The following is a 20,131-nucleotide window of genomic DNA, read 5'->3' on the forward strand; positions in this document are numbered from 1 at the left end:
TGGGGCACTGCAACACAGAAGGGAGGAGAAGACGGGTCCCAAAGTACTAGAAGACAAACACAATGACTTAAACCTCAAACTGCCAAGCAAAAAACTCTTGGCAGCTCCCGTGGGAGGAAAATTAGCATTTTTATAGACAACTGGCGCATCGTCACAAAGGACAAATGGGTCCTAGACATTATCTCACAAGGATACAGATTCCATTTCCACACCTTGCCAAGGATAAAAGGAATGCCAAACTTGCCACAAAATCAATGGGCAGAGGCACAAAAACAAATTACAGCTCTCATGGACATGAGAACCATTCAACTGGTACCTACACAGGAGCAAGGCCAAGGATTTTACTCAAGGCTCTTTCTAGTCCCCAGAAAGGGCAATGCTTGGAGACCCATTCTGGACCTTTCAATTCTAAACACCTTCTTGCAAGTACCCAAATTCAAGATGCTAACACTACAGCAGCTTCTTCCCATGTTGGGCAAGAAAGCTTGGCTAGTAACGTTGGACCTCAAGGAGGCATACCTGCATGTCCCTATCAGACAAAATTGCAGAAGATACCTCCATTTCATTGCAGGTTCAACCCATTACCAATTCTCTGCACTGCCCTTTGGCTTATCTACTGCACCCAGGGTCTTCACAAAATGCCTGGCACCAGTAATTGCATACTGCAGACAAAGAGGAACTCAAATATACCTATATCTGGACGACTGCCTCAACCAAGCAGAAAGCAAGGACATTCTCTTACGACATCTGACTTTTGTAAAACACCTTCTAAGTTGCTTAGGGTACACAGTAAACGAAAAAAATCAAAACTAGAGCCCTCACAAAATATGACATTCCTGGGTGCCAGCTTGAATACAACGGCCCAGATGGCTTATCTGATGGCAGACAAACAACTACAACTGGATACCCTACAAAAGGGCCTTACAGAAACAGATGCTTGGTGCCAGAGCCATGGGCTCAAGCTCAATGCCAAGAAATGTATTGTTATCCCCTTTGGGAAAAAACATGTATCCATGAATTACCATATAGGTGGCAGTACACTAAACACAGAAAGTGTGATAAGAGACTTAGGGACACAGGTGGACAGTGGTCTCACCTTCGATAACCACATCACCACAACAGTCAGGAAATCCTTCTATGTGGCATACCTCATCACAAAGGGCTTTTCATCCAGAAAAAAGGAGGTCATTGTCCCACTGTACTCATCCCTCATTAGGCCCATTATAGAATACAACGCCCATTTGGTATGTACCTCTCAAGACATCTGCAACAACTGGAAAGGCCTCAGAAATACCTCACTAAAAGAATCACAGGCCTAAAGCAGATGCCCTACGCTGACCGCCTTAAAAAACTCCAGCTATACTCTGTCACATATCGTCTACTCAGAGGCGATCTCTGCTTAACATACAAGGCCATGTCAAACCCAGAGCTGTTGGACATGCTACACTTAAAGAAATCCCAATCCCTCAGAGCTACACGCTCCAGGGATCTAAATCTTGTCATCACAATAAACAAAACATACTGGAGGGATAGGTTCCTGACCCAGAGACTCCCCAGACTCTGGAATAGATTGCCCATACATGTCAAGCAGAGTGCCTCTTTGGACCTCTTCAAGAGGAACAGTGACGATTGGATGGGAGAAAGGAAATTCACCCCAGGGATCATGTCAGTCGCCCTGCTAGACAGGAGTCCAGGAAAGTAAATAATGTGGGAAGAAATAGCCAGGGAATTGTTATGGCTAGGCTTGTATAGGCCCTTGGGCTGATAGCCTAGTACCAACCTATGAACCTATGAACTAACTCAATACTTCAAAATAATGGCAACAAAGACCCAACTCCCTGCAAGAAGAATTCTGCAGGCCTTGGGCTTCATGGCATCTTGTATACTACTAATACCATTTGCAAAACTGCATGTGAGGAAATTACAATGGTACCTGAAAAGTGTATTGTCTCAACACAGCCACAGCTTGGAAACAATGATACCACTCATTCCCTGCCTTCGACAGGAGTTTCTATGGTGGTCACAGGCATGTCACCTCAACAAGGCTTAGCCTTTCACCTTACTCCCAGCCAGGCAAACTATGACAACAGATGCATCGGACTATGCCTGGGGGGCACACATGGCAGGACGGTGCGTTCAAGGCAGATGGACTGCAGATCAAAGGAATCTGCACATCAATCAAAAAGAAATGCTAGCTGTACAGAATGCTCTGACAGCCTTCATGGACCTCTTACACCCAGGACAGCTTATAATAAGGACGGACAACACCACAGTAATGTGGTACATAAACAAACAAGGGGGTACACACTCCTACCCTCTATGCAGGCAAGCAATGACCTTGTGGAACACAGCACTGGCTTACCAAGTTCAATTACAAGCTCAATTCCTGCCAGGAAAATAGAACACCTTGGCAGATGACCTAAGCAGAAACATCATGGATCCCCACGAGTGGAAACTGGATCCACAAGTATTTGCAATGATAACTCAAAAATGGGGGCGCCCAGACATAGACCTGTTTGCCAACCCCAAAAACCATCAGCTTTCAAAATTTTGCACAAGGACATTTCACCATCAAGCTTGGAAAGTGGACGCACTCTCACTCAGTTGGAACATGCTGACAGTATATGCCTTTCCTCCATTGCCCCTTCTCACAAAGGTGCTGCTGAAAGTCAGGATGGAGAGACCTTAAATGATACTCATTGCCCCGGACTGGCCACGCCAGCACTGGTACCCACTACTAAGGAACATGGCCCAGGGCCCACCATGGATTTTACCACAAATTCCTCAACTACTCACACAGCAAGGCAGTCAGATTCTACACAGGCAGCTCAAAACCTTAAATTTGGCTGCATGGCACATCACCTAAGCAACCAGCCAGCCCCTCTTTCACAAGCTGTTATGGATGTCATTCTGGAGGCCAGGAGGCCCAGCACCAGGAAAGCCTACTCAGACAAATGGAAAAGATTTTGCGCCTGGAACCAAGCTAAAGGCCAAAGTACCCTTCAGCCGGACATGCCTCAGATTCTACAATATTTAACTGAGATGTTACACAAAGGACTTTCTTTTTCATCTGTTAAAATCCATGCCTCAGCTATTTCAGCTCACTACAACACTGATCCTCCCTTATTTTCACATCCACTTCTAAGGCAGTATCTCAGAGGGGCAAAAACATTAGGCCTCCCAGGAGAGCGCCAACACCAACTTGTGACCTAAATTTTGTTCTGGAAAAACTTGCGCTGCCACCTTTTGAGCCAGCTTTCTCAGCTGACTTAAAGTTTATGTCATGGAAGACTGCCCTGCTGCTAGCAATCACTTCAGCCAGAAGAGTCTCAGAGCTACAGGCACTAATGGCAGTAGAGCCTTTCCTCATTTTACATCAAGACTGAGTTTCTCTATGAACTAACCCCTCCTTTATGCCAAAGGTGGTATCCAGGGTGGCTAATCAAACCATCCACTTACCCACCTTCTTTCCAAATCCACAGAACAAAAGAGAAAGACTCCTGCATTCCTTGGACATACACAGGCAACTACGTTACTACTTGGACAAAACTAAGGCTTTCAGAAAATCTGACCAACATTTTGTATCCTATGCTACAGTATCACAAGGAAAGGCTATCTCAAAACAGACCATTTCCAAATGGATCGGGCATTGCATACGTTTTTGCTACACCCATCATGGAAAACCCATTCCTGCTAGCATAAGGCACCACTCCACCAGGGCAGCAGCTATATCTACAGCCTTCCTCAGGGGGGTGCCAACCAAGGATATACTGGAAGCTGCAACTTGGAGTTCAGTACACACCTTCACCAAACACTATCACTTACCACTTCACTCTAAGACTAGAGCTGGCTTCGCCACTGCAGTTTTGCAGGGCCTTCTATCCCCCTCTAACCCCGTTTGACTCCACCTCCCATCCTTAGCTTTGGGATTCTACCCAAGTGTGATGACTGCAGCAGGGTAACACGATGAACATAGTACAGTTTTGTACCTACCATAAATGCAGATGTTCATGTGTATACTCTGCTGCAGTCCAGGTTACCCTCCCTCCATCCCCTCTGACCTAACTAAGACCTTTCAATACCTTAAAATCTGATGCAACCTTTGTGGTGTATTTGCTTATAGCTGGAGGGATGTGTTGTTTGTGCTAAGTTTTTATTATTGGTACTACCTACTGACCATCTTTTGGGGGGGCACCTGACATCTGGGGCAAGAAAAATTGAAGAAAATGGCGTCGGATGCCTCTTATATACCCCTGGCGCACTGACGTCAGGGAAGAAGCGACAGCAACCGACGCTGGACCAAGACTTTGGAATTCAGGCCGACTGCAGGACCGCCTGACGGCAGGATAACCCCAAGTGTGATGACTGCAGCAGGGTATACACTCGAACATCTACATTTATGGTAGGTACAAAACTGTACTTTTCTCATACCACACACAAAACCCACATGCTCATTCTTCAGTTGATATTGATGTTTTAAGGGAAACAGAATTCAGGCCCCACGAATAAAGTGATAAAATTGCCCAAGGCATGTTTTCAGCACCTTCAGTAACGGTTGACTTAAAAGACAGTCTTATCTATGGGAGTACTTTTGTTCCCCTAAAAATGCAGTCATCATAGATGCTTCCTTACTCCTTAGCTTTTTCTTCTAAACATGAAATTTTTTGAGAAAACCAGGCAAAGCAAGGCCAAAGTTATTCTCACAGCCCTGTTTTCCCCAGACACATAAGGTTCCTCCTGCTTTGGCCTCATCCCGAACTAACTGTATGATCTATTCACTCCCTTTACTGAGCAGAGACTGATGATATTCTTCCACGGTCATCCAAATACTAACAATATCTCGGAAGCCCTTAACCTGTAAAAACATAGTATAAAAAATGAGCAGAGCTTTCTGTTTGGGCAACAAGTCTGTATTTAGTCCCCATTCATTCAGCTCTTCAGTTTCTGGCTCATATTTTTAACCGGAGATCCAGGCATCCCACTAGTGAAGGTCATCTTGCTGCTGTGTCCAGCTTTCACCAGGGTCATTTTGCTGCTGTCACCAGCTTTCACCAGGGTCTTACCTGCTTATCAGTAGCATCCCTAAAGATTTGTAAGGCTTTTATGGTGTACCTTTCTGTTAAGAGCACCACTCAAAATCTTTTTCCTCTGAGATCTGCAGTTTATGTTGGAGAAACCTCCCTTCTCCCTTTTGAACCTGTGGATAAAGTGAATGCCAAGTTCTTACTGTGGATTTTTTTTCTAGTGGCTATAGCCTCAGCCTAAAGATTTTCTAATCTTCAGGCCCTTTTGTGCAACCCACTTTACATAATCTTTCTTAAAGATGGAGTTTTTTTATGCAGAAACCCAGAATTCATGTCCAAGGTGGCTACAGAAAGGAACCTCAACCAATCATTTTATTTTCCATATTCATTCCCGAATACTTTAACAGAGTCTTAATGTCATGCTGTATTTACTTTATGTAGACAGAACAAAAAGTGTTAGATGAGATGAAGAACTTTTTATTTCCCTTGGCCAGAACAACGTAGGTTAAAAGTTTACCAAGATGTTCATAGTGTTTCACTGTTGCAGTCATTACTCTTGGGTTATCCTACTGGCAGGCTACCCGCAGTCGGCCAGAATTCCAAAGTCTAGGTCTGGCGTCGGTTGCTGTCGCCCCTTGCCTGACGTCAGTGTGCCAGGGGTATAAAAGATGCAGCTGACGCCATTTTCTTCAGTCTTTCTTGCCGCGCGGTGCCCAAAGCAAAAGCAGTTCGCAAGTGCCGGTCGGCCAACTCCTGAGATTTTCAAATCTGAATTTCAGAACCGAAGTCTTCATTAAAGCTAAGTACCCCATTGGGGAAACTTTTTTCTTGCTCCAGACCGATGTCAGAAAAAGTTAACAATTGTATTTCTTGTGGGAAGCAAATACCTCATAAGGATTTTCACTCTTACTGTATTCCTTGCCTAGGCCCTGATCACAACGTTGCTAGCTGTCGGTTTTGTGCTAGATTCAACCAATGCACTGTCAAGCATCGGTTCGATTTTGCATTTCATTACTTTGGCCAAAGATTTAATTATATAATGCCGGCAGAACAGCCGACAACCGGAGTTTACAAAAAACACAAGGACAAGGATAGGCATCCGAGGTCCAAAACCGACGACGAAGCCTCTTCTAGGCCAGTCGCCGGTTCTCAGTGAGGTGCTTTCGCAGCCCCTGGCACCCGCTACCTCAGAGCCACAGGCCGCTACCGACTCCCACGTGGAGCCAACTGGGCCTCTGGAAACTTAAGGTATTGGACACTCAAAAATCAATCCCTCAGATGGGTCCGGAGCCGCTGAGCAGGCATCGGCTTCTGAGAGTGTCTTCAGACCTACAGAACTATATGTTAAGCCATCCTCACCTTCAAAGACAAAGACTAAAGCAGCTCTAAAGACATAGAAACGAGTACAGTATTCTCCAATTCAGACTTCCTTGCCTAAAAAACAGATGCTCAAAATGGCCGAAGACCTAATTACTTTGATCAGGGGCTCCCATCCCCCTCCTGATAAAAGGCCGAGGCAAGAGACAGAGAATGATTCTTCTTATCGGGTATCTATTTCCTCTGATTCCTCTTCTGAACAGGATTACTCCATGCTTCCCTATGAGTATTCTGATGCTGAAGAATCCATTCCTTCAGCCTCTCCTCCTGAGGACTATTCTTTTGGGGAAATACTGCATACTATGAGGGAGTATTTCCACTGGGAGAGCCAAGATTATTCTGAGTCTAAGAAAAGGCTCAGAGACTTCCTGCTTCTTCCTCAGCACAGACCCCTTGCTATTCCACCTGTTCTAGACATTGTAGATGATGTATTTTCAGAGTCCGGTCTGTCCCCTGACTCTTTACCCCATGCACCTGCTAAGCCAGACAGATACTACAGGGTCGGGTCCCGGATTCTCACAAATTCCTATATAAAAACCCCGCTGCTGACCCAGAAACTATATCTCAGGGTCCCAAGGGGGTTAAAGCTTCCACTGCAAAAAACCCTGTCCCCTCTGATAGGGATTCTAGGGCTCTAGACAGATGGGGGGAGAAAACTTTAAACATCTGCCACCCTGGCTGTAAGGGCTTTAAATTGTCAATTTCATATGCTTAAATATTAGCAATATTTAATGTCACTACTTAAACAGAAAATGTTGGCAAATACTGAATGTTCAGAGAACAAGGACTTGCAGGATTTATTGCATGCAACTGAACAAGTGGGAAAGCGTACTTTGCAATGTGGTTATGATTCACTGGAGGCCTCTTGCAGGGCCACTGTTACAGGTTCTGTTATTAGAAGGCATGCTTGGTTAAAGGAACAAAATCTGCCTGATCATGTTAAAGCAAAATTATTAGATGCACCATTACAGCATGATACTTTGGTACTAAAGCAGAAGAGGTGTTGAAAAAAGTGGAGGATAAAGCAAAATCCATGCAGACAATCAAGGATTTCTTACATGTACAGCCACCCAGGTTTAGCAGGAACTGGCCTTCTAATAATTGGTCCTTTCCAGTCTCAGACAGACCACAAAGAGGCAGATACAGGCGTCCCTGAGGCAGATCTCAGCCCCAAGGCTCATACGGGCCTAAACAATGGGGTGCTCCTACCTCCAAAAGCAGAGAAGACAAATCACAGCCTTACAGGAAACAGTCCTAATGACTTTCCTCTACCATTTCCAAGCAGTTTTCTTTTGACAGCCCCCTTAGGAGGAAAACTAGCACTTTTTTCATCAAATTGGCAAATGGTTACCCAAGACAAATGGGTTCTGAACATAGTGTTCCAAGGCTACAGGTTCCATTTTCACACTCTACCAAGGTCAAAGGGCATGCCAGACCTGCCACACAATCAATGGACAGAGCCACAAAAACAAATTACAGCCCTCATGGACATAAGGGCCATTCAGCAAGTACCACAACAAGAGCAGGGGCAAGGATTTTACTCCAGACTTTTCCTAGTACCCAGGAAGGACAAAACCTGGAGACCAATTCTGGACCTGTCTATACTAAATACGTTTTTGGAAGTTCCAAAATTCAAGATGTTGACTCTTCAGCAGCTACTGTCCATGCTGGGCAAGAGGGCTTGGCTCGTAACTTTGGACCTAAAAGAGGCATACCTGCATGTCCTAATCAGACAATCTTGCAGAAGATACCTCAGATTCATAGCTGGCTCAATGCATTACCAATTCTCTGCACTGCCCTTTGGTTTATCTACTGTGCCCAGGGTCTTTACAAAATGCCTGGCACAAGTAATTGCGTTTTGCATACAAAAAAGAATTCAAATATATCCCTACTTGGACGACTGCCTAATTCAAGCAGAGAACAAAGACACTCTTCTAAAGCATCTGGCGTTTGTAAAAAGATTACTAATTGGCCTAGGGTGCACAGTAAATGAAAAGAAATCAAAACTAGTGCCCTCTCAAGAGATAATATTCCTGGGTGCAAGCATAAATACAACTGCCCAGATGGATTATCTCATGCCAGACAAGCAAAAACAACTGACTACTTACTTCAAGAAATTGGCAACAAAAACCCACTTATCTGCAAGGAAAATCCTGCAGGCCTTGGGTTTCATGGCATCCTGCATTCTACTAATTTCATATGCCAAACTGCATATGAGGAAACTACAATGATATCTGAAAAGTGTTTGGACTCAACATTGCCACAGCCTGGAGACAGTAATTGCATTCATTCCCTGCCTACAACAGGAGTTTCGATAGTGGGCAGAAGCCTGTCACCACAACAAGGGTCTGCCATTCAGTTTACCCACAGCCAGATAGACACTGACAACGGATGCATCAGATTATGCCTGGGGGGCCCATATGGCAGGAAAATGTATTCAGGGCACATGGCCTGCAAACCAGATGCATCTTCACATCAATCAAAAAGAGATGCTAGCTGTTCAAAATGCCCTGACAGCTTTCAAGGACCTGCTTCATCTAGGAAAATTACTGATAAAGACAGACAACATTACGGTCATGTGGTACATAAACAAGCAGGGAGGTACTCATTCCTACCCCCTCTGCAGACAAGCAATGACCTTATGGGACACGGCGTTGGCTTTTCAAGTTCACCTGCAAGCACAATTCCTGCCAGGAAAAATAAATACTCTGGCAGACGAACTAAGCAGAAACCTCATGGATGCCCACTTATGGAAACTGGATCCATAAGTCTTTAGGATGATAATAAGGAAATGGGGATGCCCAGACATAGATCTATTTGCCTCCCCTCACAACTGTCAATTGCAGAGATTTTGCACAAGGATTTATCACAAGCAAGCATGGAAAGTGGACGTCCAATCATTCAGCTGGAAAAATCTAACAGTATATGCTTTTCCCCCACTACCTCTCCTTCCCAGAGTACTCCTAAAGGTCAGACAAGAGAAGCCAAAAATGATTCTGATTGCACCAGAAAGGCCACGCCAGCACTGTTACCCAATCCTAAAGAGCTTGTCTCAAGGTCCAGCATGGATATTGCCTCAAACTTCTCACTTGCTGACCCAACAAAACAATCAGATTCTGCACAGCCAACTCAGGACCTTAAATCTGGCAGCATGGTGGATAATGTAGCCATTCAGAAAACTCCTCTTTCAAAAGCTGTTGTGGATGTTATCTTGGAGGCTAGGAGGCTTGGAACCAGGAACAAGGCATTGACACGTCTGTACCAAATATTCCTCAGATTTTACAATACCTAACTGAGATGCTGAACAAAGGCCTTTCTTTCTCATCAATTAAGATTCATGCCTCTGCCATTTCTGCACATTACAATACGGGACCACCTATCTTTTCTCATCCCTTAATAAGGCAGTACCTCAGAGGGGCCAAAAACATTAGGCCTCCAAGGAGAGCACAAGTTCTAGCCTGGGACCTCAGTTATGTTTTGGAAAAACTCACACTGCCTCCTTTCGAGCCAGCATCAACAGCGGATTTTAAATTCTTATCCTGGAGAACAGCTCTGCTCTTAGCCCTAACCTCTGCAAGGTGAGTCTCGGAGTTACAAGCACTCATGGCTGTGGAACCTTTCATCATTTTTCATCCAGACAGGGTTTCTCGGAGGACAAACCCTACATTTATGCCTAAGGTGGTGTCCAGTGTGGCCCTCAATCAAACCATTCATTCTTTGGACATACACAGGCAGTTACGCTTCTACTTGGACAGAACTAAAGCTTTCAGAAAGACTGAGCAACTTTTAGTGTCATATGCTGCAGGATCACAAGGAAAGGCCATCTCAAAACAGACTATTTCTAAATGGATAGGCCATTGCATCCATTTCTGCTATTCTCAACATGGCAAATCAGTGCCTAAGGGCATTAAGCCTCATTCCACCAGGGCAGCAGCCACTTCAGCAGCCTTCCTCAGAGGAGTACCAACCAAAGAAATCTTAGAGGCTGCAACTTGGAGTTCAGTGCACACCTTTACAAAGCACTACCACTTGCCTCTCTACTCTTAAGTCCAGAGCAGGCTTCGCCACTGCAGTTCTGCAGGGCCTCATAGCCTCTCCTAATCTATTTAGCCCAGCCACCCATCCTCAGCTTTGGGATTCAACCCAAGAGTAATGACTGCAACAGTGAAACACAATGAACATAGTACAGTTGTGTACCTACCATAAATGTAGATGTTCGAGTGTATTCACTGTTGCAGTCCAGGTTACCCAATCACCATCCCCCTTCTCTTTGCTGGGACTTATCTGCACTTCTCTATGCTATACAACCTTTTTGGTGTATTTGCTTATAGATGAAGGAAATGTTATTTTTGTGCATGCATTTCTTATTGATATATTTTTCAGCCTACCTATTTGGGGCACCTGACATCTGGGGCAAGAAAAACTGAAGAAAATGGCGTCGGCTGCATCTTTTATACCCCTGGCGCACTGACGTCAGGGAAGAGGCAACAGCAACCGACGCCGGACCTAGACTTTGGAATTCTGGCCGACTGCGGGTAGCCTGGCAGCAGGATAACCCAAGAGTAATGACTGCAACAGTGAATACACTTGAACATCTACATTTATGGTAGGTACACAACTGTACTTTTCGTCTCTCTCTCTGTAGTTATCGGATTGAATCAGTTTTTATTAGGTGATGTGCAATACATGATGCATCAGCTTTTATTAGGTGAAGTGCAGTACAATAGTACTCCATAAACCCAAAGCACATTCGGCTAGATCAGCAGCTAACTTCTGTGGTATTTTTCAGGAATACCACAATTGATGATAGTTGTGCTGCTGTGACATGGGCTTCACTGTGTACCATTGTAAGATACATCGTGCTGAATGTCATTTTTAGCTCCAGGTGTAGTACCATGTTGAGGAGTAATTCTATCTTGATGCCACCCCAGAAATTAAGGCTGGAAACTCTGTTCTGTTGTTGGAGTGGACAGAAAGGATCTTGAAGGATGCAAGATGTATGTACATCCAATTGCATTATATCTTCACGGTCTAAGTCTGTCTACCTCAACAAACCCACCCGTCTTCATCCTACTTTATTATTTACTCTCTAGAGAGGTCTCTAGGATATGATGGATATAGTGGCAGTTTTGGAATGTATTGTTAACTTGCTTTTGTTCCCAAATGTATTTTTTTCCCTGGAGAGTTAAGGGAGGTGACATGCATTATGGGAACAAGGGAGAAGTTTTGGAGCCTAGGGTTGTCTTAAAGATGCTGGGAGACTGTTGCCTCTGGCTGCCAGTCCTGTCATTAATGTTGTTGGATGTGGATCATAAAGATCTAACATGATTTTAAGTACATAATTTTCTCTTCCATCTTGTAAATTGCTGATGGCAGTGGTGCAAAAGAAAAACAATTGTAACCTCCACTGTCTGTTGCACTATATTACATTTGCAGCTAGTAAAGCATCTGAATAGCCTTCTTCACAAGTGTCATTGCAGCCAGCAAATGGATTCTGCTTAATAACCATGAAACTTGTATACATTTCTGTAGACCTAATTATATCTGCAAAAACTGCCAATGTTGCAAAGTTTTCAGTGTGATCACTTTATGTTGTCAGGTCTGTGCAGTCAATAACTGTGCAAGTTCACATCAGTAACAGTAGCTGTGCAGTCAAGTTGAAATATTCAGACTTCAGGACAAAGCAGCACTGGCATAGTGACTCTTCATTTTTGACTTTAAAGAAGAAAAAGAAGAGATGATGTGAGGAGTGTTTGTCAGAGAATCTTGTGCACAAGGACTATTTCACTTGATCTTTGCTGAGAGTCCTGCTTATCTGCCTGATGGCATTCCACTGGTATCCAGGTATCTGGAGGGCTGCTGTCAGGGAAATTCAGTACTGAGATGGTAACAGCTTTGCTTTCTGTGGGGCACTAAATTTCTGTCTCTCTCTTTCCGTGGAAGAAGTCTCCCAGCAGCCACTGACTGCATTGGTGCATCAGACCACACTAGCTTTCCTCACCTCTGATACACCTTTCAGACTTCTTAGCATAGAGAGTAGTTAGTATTGATGTCACATGTTGACTCCTAGATATAGCTTCCTGGAAATCCTTGAAAAATTCCTCCAGAGATCTTCAGGAGTTTTCCCCTGTCAAATTAGAGAAATCGAGTAACATCAAAGGTGTAACCTACTGTGTTGATTTCTTCAAGATTTCCACAGCTCCTGTTCAGATTTTATTGCATTAGTCTGTCTTAACTAAAGTAGTAGTTCCTTGACAGGATCCACTGTATTGTCAAATGGGAAGAGGCATTGTAGAGCACCCTATCAACATCATGTCCAGTATCAAGACCACCGGCCTAGGCTCTTTATGCCATTATGAAGCATCTAAAGTATAATTTTAGGATGTTTCCCCACCTGTGATTTTTTTGTTTCCTTTTGGATCAAGGCATGCACTCCTCAGCTCAGTACTCATTCTTTGAGGACCTTTTCCACATGTTTGGGTAATAGTGGGGCTTAGCATCGTTGTGATCCAGTGAGATGACTAAGTGTCTGGACCTCCCAAAACCCCAGGCATAGGTTGTGCCATCTCTGCATCCTGTCTTCAAATTAGCCTTGAAAGGTGCTTTAAAGACCCCAGATAACTGTCCACCATGACTCATAAGGCAGGCCAGAAGTACCTGTTGCCCTTAGGGTACTCATTCTTTTACAAACACCAAATGGCAACATCTGCAGTGTCAGTCTGTGTTCATTATGGATAATGCACTCCCCATCACTTTAATGATTTATCTGTAGGTAAGAACTACGTTTCTGAACCTGTGAGTCAGGAAAATCTATGTGGCTTCTACCCTAATTTTTTGCATTGCCAGCTTGGACTGTGCTCCTCCTCCAGAGCCATCAGGACTGTAAAAAAAACTTGCCAGCAATCCCTGAGGTAAGTGCTGAAGCTAATGATCGTCATACTTTGGCTGCCATGACTGGGGTAGTTGTTGAGGAACCATGCTCAGTTATATGTCTGTGGATTGCATTCTTACATGTAGTAGAACTGACAGTCATACTTTGGCTGCCATGACTGGGGTGGATGTTGAGGAACCATGCTCAGTTATATATCTGTGGATTGCATTCTTACATGTAGTAGAACTGACAGTCATACTGAGGCTGCCATGACTGGGGTGGTTGTTCAGGAACCATGCTCAGTTATATATCTGTGGATTGCATTCTTACATGTAGTAGAACTGACGGTCATACCTTGGCTACCATGACTGGGATTGTTGTTGAGGAACCATGCTCAGTTATATATCTGTGGATTGCATTCTTACATGTAGTAGAACTGACAGTCATACCTTGGCTGCCATGACTGGGGTGGTTGTTGAGGAACCATGCTCAGTTATATATCTGTGGATCGCATTCTTACATGTAGTAGAACTGACGGTCATACCTTGGCTGCCATGACTGGGGTGGTTGTTGAGGAACCATGCTCAGTTATATATCTGTGGATTGCATTCTTACATGTAGTAGAACTGACGGTCATACCTTGGCTGCCATGACTGGGGTGGTTGTTCAGGAACCATGCTCAGTTATATATCTGTGGATTGCATTCATACATTTAGTAGAACTGACAGTCATACCGACACTGCTATGATTGGGGTGGTTGTTGAGGAGCCATGCTCGGTTATATATCTGTGGATTGCATTCTTACATGTAGTAGAACTGACAGTCATACCTTGGCTGCCATGACTGGGGTGGTTGTTGAGGAGTCATGCTCAGTTATATATCTGTGGATTGCATTTGTTCATGTAGTAGAAGATCCAAAGTACTGTCTTTGACTGCTGGAACTTGGTTATCGTGCAGCCTATGGCAACCTTTAAAGATATTGCAAAATGGCATATGACATCAGCTGTTCCAGCAGTTTGTCATGACTGTCTGATACTACAGTTGCCCCAAAATGTATAAGGTCAAGAGAATGCATGTATTTTAACTCATGTCAGGGAATGGGAGAGCAGCTTAGTCCCAGTTGCCATAAGATTGCCCTGCAACCTGAACCGTTCTAGAACAAAGAATCCATCTACTTTTAGTTTCTGAGGGCATCTCTAGCTGACTTTCATTGTCTGAGAAAGTGTCCATGGGCAGCTTTACTGTCTGTGTCACTGAGACTTATTTTGGACTCACTGGTCATTTCCTAAAATCAATCCACACACTGGAATCCCTTTAGGTCACAGGGGGAAGGAAGCCCCGAAAATCATCTCTGTGCATACTAGAGCTGCTTATGAGTTGGTCGTAAAGTCTCCCAGACAAGAAGGTGACTGAACATATTGAACCCTGGACTGGAATTAGGTACGTCTGGGTCAGTCCACTATCCTGATCAACAAACTTTACATAAACAAATATTTACATTCATGCCAAATAGGAGACAGTTGCTCTCCAAAATATTCCTAATTGAAATGATGATGGGATGTTACAGGTCCTTTATAAACGTGAAGAATTTGAATGTATTCATTTAGTACTAAAACTTCAAAATGATGTCCTCCTTGTAGTTCTAGGTTTGTCTTGTACCTGACTGGGACTGGTTCTGCACTTTAGACATGCAGTGTGCATGCTTTCACATCCCATTTCTTCCTGCCCACAGACATTTCCTTTGGTTCATTGTTAATGGTCACAGCTCTCAGTTCAGGACCTTACCTATGAAAACATATCTACTTATATATTCGCAAAGTACTTGGGTCCTGTTGCAGCCTACTGTTAACATCTGTGCATTTACATGATCCTTTGTCTGCATGATTGACTTTTGGATGCCTCATCCTGACTGTAGCTAATGGCAGAGATTGGCAAGACCATGTCTCTATTAGAAATGCAGGGAAATTGAATTAATCTTCCATCCCTTTCTTAGACCATGATGCTCCTGGGCTTGAACCTAGACTTATTTTTGGAAAAATTTGCTTTGATTAAGACTAGATGAAGTCCACACTCAAGTATATCTAATTTTTACAAAAAAGCAGTTGCTCACATCTCTGATATTTGTAGTTGCTGGTTATTGGCGTTTTTTTTTTTTTTTTTTTTTACCAGACTACACATGAACATTTTCCAGTTGAAACTTTCCACTTACTGAAGCTGGCACATAGTGTCTTTGTTTAGTGGTTCATCAACCTGTAAGACATTGTACAGTGGTCTGATTTACCCTCGTCCAAAGTGGTCACATTCTCCCTGGGTGGGATGCTCACTGTGACCAATTCTTGCATAAGTGGTTCTGACCTTGCCCCTGCAGAGATTGCACTTCAGTCTTCAGAAGTTAATTGAAACCTGCAAGCTTTTTCAGGTTTTGATCCTCAGCAATGAGCACATGTTGAGGTTTGCAGTGCAGTCCTTTATGATGCTTTGTTTCAACAGCTGGGGACGTTACCGATGACCAGTCTCCTTACCTGGTCCTGGACACCATTCATCTTTGGAAATGGGCAGTATGACAGGGTCTTGTCCTGTCACCACCAACAGGTCCACGTAGTCTCGGGCTATAGCCCTAGACTACCTGGACCTTTGGTGGCTGCTATAGCCCTAGACTACGTTGACCTGTTGGTGATTATATCATTTATGTTGATTGCACAGTTGCATACCCATTTGTTTTCATTCTTGTCCTGTCATCCTACTGCCTCCTAGTTTAGTGCAGTAATTTTGCAGACCATTTTCCCACAGATGACAGAAAAAAATTGCGTAGAAGCTAATCCTATATCTTTAAGGAGTAGGCAGCTCCTAAAATTGACTTGTTTGCAACCACTCAGACCGCAATGTTGCAAGCATGGTCTGAAGTTAGTCCTGGGGCGTTTTGCCCAGTCTTTTGTCCCTCTTAGGAATAGAGAGGTTTGTCTGTGCATTTATGCAGTGCCAGATTTGGTTCCCTTTGCTGCAGAGATTGGCCTTGTGACCACCTTGTCTTCAAATGGGCTAGAAGGCTATTCTCCTGGAGATCCTGGTTGCTGCTGACTCCAAGATGTTGGTCTTCGAACAAGTTTATAAAGTTCTTGTAGAAGTGTAAGAAAACCCTGATTAAACTGTTTACAATGCTGTTTGGAAACAGTTGCCTAGAAGGCTGTTCATCCTTTTCTCATCAACTCAGCATACTTTTGGACTGTATGTTTTCCTTATTGAGAGCAGGTCTGTAGTACATAGCTCATATGCTGCATTTGTTCACATTTCTGCTTTACATAAGCTGATAAAAGCAAGTTTGTGCCCCAGCTTAGTTTCTATCCCACCATTTTAGAAGTTTATGATGCACTGAACCTCCATTAAGTCACCAACCCTTGCTTGGACTGTTTGTGTTGGAGAGACTAGCACATAAACATTTTAAGCCTATGAGTTTATATAGTGCTTCATGTTTTGCCTCTGAAGGTAATTTCTGAATCGGTATTGCTTTGACCAGAAAAGAATTTTAAGCCATGTAAACAGTATCGCTTTGACCAGAAAATAATTTTAAAGCATGTAAATGTTATAGTCCTTAAGTAGGTGTTTTTTCTTTGAGTAAATCCAAAATTCCTTGTGAAGATAATTTCAGAGTTCACATTTAAACAGGTTTATCAGTATTCTTCACTGTCAAATGTAACATGGGAAAAGTCTTAGTCATCTGCATCAGGAGCTGTCAGGTTTCCATCTGCTCATTCTACTTCTTTTACCCACGATAGACTGGTACCCCCATTCCTAAGCAAACAAGCCCGAAATAGTCAAAACATTGTAGTATCAGCTATTTTCTGTGAGGAAAATACGTTTTCAACCATTTGTAAACCTCAAGTCTGTCAGGATTGTTGCTGCTTCACCTGCCCAGTTCAAGCTGGTCTCTGTCCAGAACGTTTCCTGTACTGCTCACAAATTTGTCGAGCATTGCTATTTGGACAGTCAGTCCAAATGGCTGCACATGTTTTGAATGCCAGGCTTTTCCTCCATAAGGCATTGCTACCTCCCGTTTTAGTATGTGACTTGGAAATTGTCCCACAGCCTTTACAGTTACGGTAAATCTAGATCCTATGGGACTTATCCATCTGAATGGCAGTACCTCTCCCTCTCTCCCTTTTATGATGAGGTTTGGCTTCTGCATATCTTTCTACATATAGTTTGCAGGCTTTTTTTACTTTGTTTTTAGTTAATCAGAGTTACCGTCTCTCACTATTTGTTTTTTTGCTTATCTTGAGAAAGTACTTACAGGGTTTGGAATTGCTGCATTTTTACTTACAGTTCTTCATTAATGTCAGCTGTGATAAGACAGAAAAATGAGGTATTTTCTGACTGTACTGTAAAAAACAATCACTGGAGTACCCTCTGATTGTAGTGTTATAGTCCTACAAATGCGTAACAACTTTTGCTGTATGCTACTTTTCCTGTGTTCATTATGGCTTCTCCAGTTTTTCCACCATTTATCATGAGCCATACAAAACTGTAGTACATAGAGGACATCATACCCCAACATGTGCTTGTCATACCCTAACATGTGCTTGGTTGGTCCTTTTATGGATATCCATATACGAAAAACAATAATATTATGGTTAATAATTGCCATAGGAATGCAAGGCTAGGCTTTGTATGATTCTTACAGATTGGATGCCTAGTAAATACCTATGAATTTATATGACAGCACTGAATAATTTAAGGGTTAAACAGTTTGACCTTAGGTATTGTAGGAGATCCTTTAAGGAGGAATAGGTTATACTTTATGTCTCAAATAATATGTATAATGGTCATACTGTGGCTGTAGGCAAATTTAGTTTTTGTGTAAAATGTTCCTTCCTAGGCAGGTGAATAACTTCATCAATAGAAGCCAGAAGTTCCTGAGGAAACATGCAGGTGATTCAGCCAGAAAAGTCTTGGCAAAGACAGAAATGTGTGCCTCGACATTTTTACAAATGTTGCCTTTTTCAGAATTAATAGTGAGGCACTAGACAGTATCTGGAGGTGTAGGGGTGTGAGCAGACAGAATGGTAGAATAGCTGGAGGTCACTTAATGAAACATTTTGTAACCATACTCTTTACAGTACAGTTAGCTGTGTAGAAATATCTGCATTCATGTTATTGTGATATTTTGAACTGTTTTTTATGGGTAACTGTTACCTTTCATTTTCTCATCTGCAGAGTCAACGATTGCTTGGAAATCTGAAAAATCTGAACTACATAAGAACTTCTGTAAGTTTCTTTGAAAATATTGTGTTGTGCTCAAATTTTGTATTTCTAAAATTATACGACCTGCTACCCTTTAAAATTGGATTATCCTTAAGCCATTTAAACACATAATAGATTTTTGCAATTAGCCAAGGTCAGATTTTACACATCTGAGTGCATTCAGCAAGCTTCTGGTGCTGTAGTGTACTCTGAATCAAACAATCCACTGTCCTTTATATTTTCTTCATCCTCAGGGTGCTCATAAGTGCATCATGCAACCAAGAAAAAGGCATTCTTCTTAAAGATTTTAGGAATCCTGACCAGATAAACTGTACACTTCGAAGAGCAAGCGATTTTTGTTATTGGATTACAGCTTGTATTGATAATTATTAGTCACCGGTCAGTCTTCTTCCAGGACCCATCATAATTCATTGGCTTTGGATGTTTCTGCCACTGCAGCATTATATCTGTTTATTAGTCTGTCTTTCATTTGTTGACTAGTTGAGTGGATTAGCCCATGGACCTTTTTATCCATAAGCTGAGACATAAGGGCAAAAGTAAGTGTAATTGTTAGACGAGTGAAAGCTTTTGGTATCTACGTAGTAGTGACTTAGTCTACACTACACAGATTTGCCACACTGTGCATGTTTAGGTCTTTGTTCACTGCTGTCTTTACTTGGCCTTTGGAGAATTAAGAATATAGTGAAAAATATAAATGACAAAACACATTTTACATTTGTGTGGGTTGCCTCTCATAACCATAATTTTATGCATCCATTTATGTCTTGATTGTAATCCTCTCCATTCATCCTGTTTATGTTTGTAGAATAATCATATTGCTTTTTGTCTTGTGAACTTAGTGTATTTATAAGATGTTTGACCTGATGACTGTAGCTCTTCATTTAGATAGTTGTAGGCTTTGTGTGTTAATAATGTAATTTAATTATGTTTTGGTGACTGGGATGTTCAGCTGGATTGTGGCCCTTTTTCTACTGAGGCCCAAAGGGGATTATTTGAGTATCTGCAAATAATGACAATTTGAAAACAAAGTACTCCATCAACATCATAGCAATTTTTACATATGTATATGCAAAGGAGATTGAAGCAACATGTTAAATGCATAGCACCAATAATAAGTAAAATTAAATTAGCTGGGTATAGAATCTACTTAAGCAAGCATTACAATAATATATTGAACAAAAATGTTGAAGAAATAACCACCTTGACACTGATAACATTGCAGTTTAACATTTTACACACACACGCACGCACACATGCATGCAGTCTAGTAGCCTACTAACTCTGAATGTATACAGTCTGTGGCATATACTGTAGACATTTAGTATAGTAAAGACAATAGCTGTACTAGTGTTGTACTTTGCATGTGGTTGACATGGTAAAAGCAGTAGCAGATACTTCACTGTGGTTTTGCTGTATGTGTAGCTGTGACATGGTGCAGCTTTGCCTCTCTCTCAGGATCTACTCTGTAATGTGTCTTTATGTCATTTTTCTGGAGTGAGGGTCAGAGAGTGATTTTTTACAATTATGTTGCTATTAATGAGCCAAGAGTTAGGAGCAGTCAATATATGATGCATCGTTTTGGTATTCATTTTTGTTGATG

The 20,131-nt window shown here is 42.6% G+C and overlaps 1 protein-coding gene across 2 annotated transcripts in view; it reads left to right on the plus strand.

The window, feature by feature from the left end:
• The window catches only part of PDXDC1 (pyridoxal dependent decarboxylase domain containing 1), a 674,140-nt gene that overhangs the window by 331,123 nt on the left and 322,886 nt on the right, over positions 1 to 20,131 (plus strand). For both annotated transcript variants that reach the window (XM_044089172.1, XM_044089173.1), the window contains exon 13: positions 18,484 to 18,534. In XM_044089172.1, the coding sequence (XP_043945107.1) occupies positions 18,484 to 18,534 (51 nt within the window). The remainder of the gene's footprint in view (positions 1 to 18,483; positions 18,535 to 20,131) is intronic.

This window comes from Protopterus annectens, chromosome 12.part0, assembly GCF_019279795.1.
Source record: "Protopterus annectens isolate FY-2018-M chromosome 12.part0, PAN1.0, whole genome shotgun sequence".
Lineage (NCBI taxonomy): Eukaryota > Metazoa > Chordata > Ceratodontiformes > Protopteridae > Protopterus > Protopterus annectens.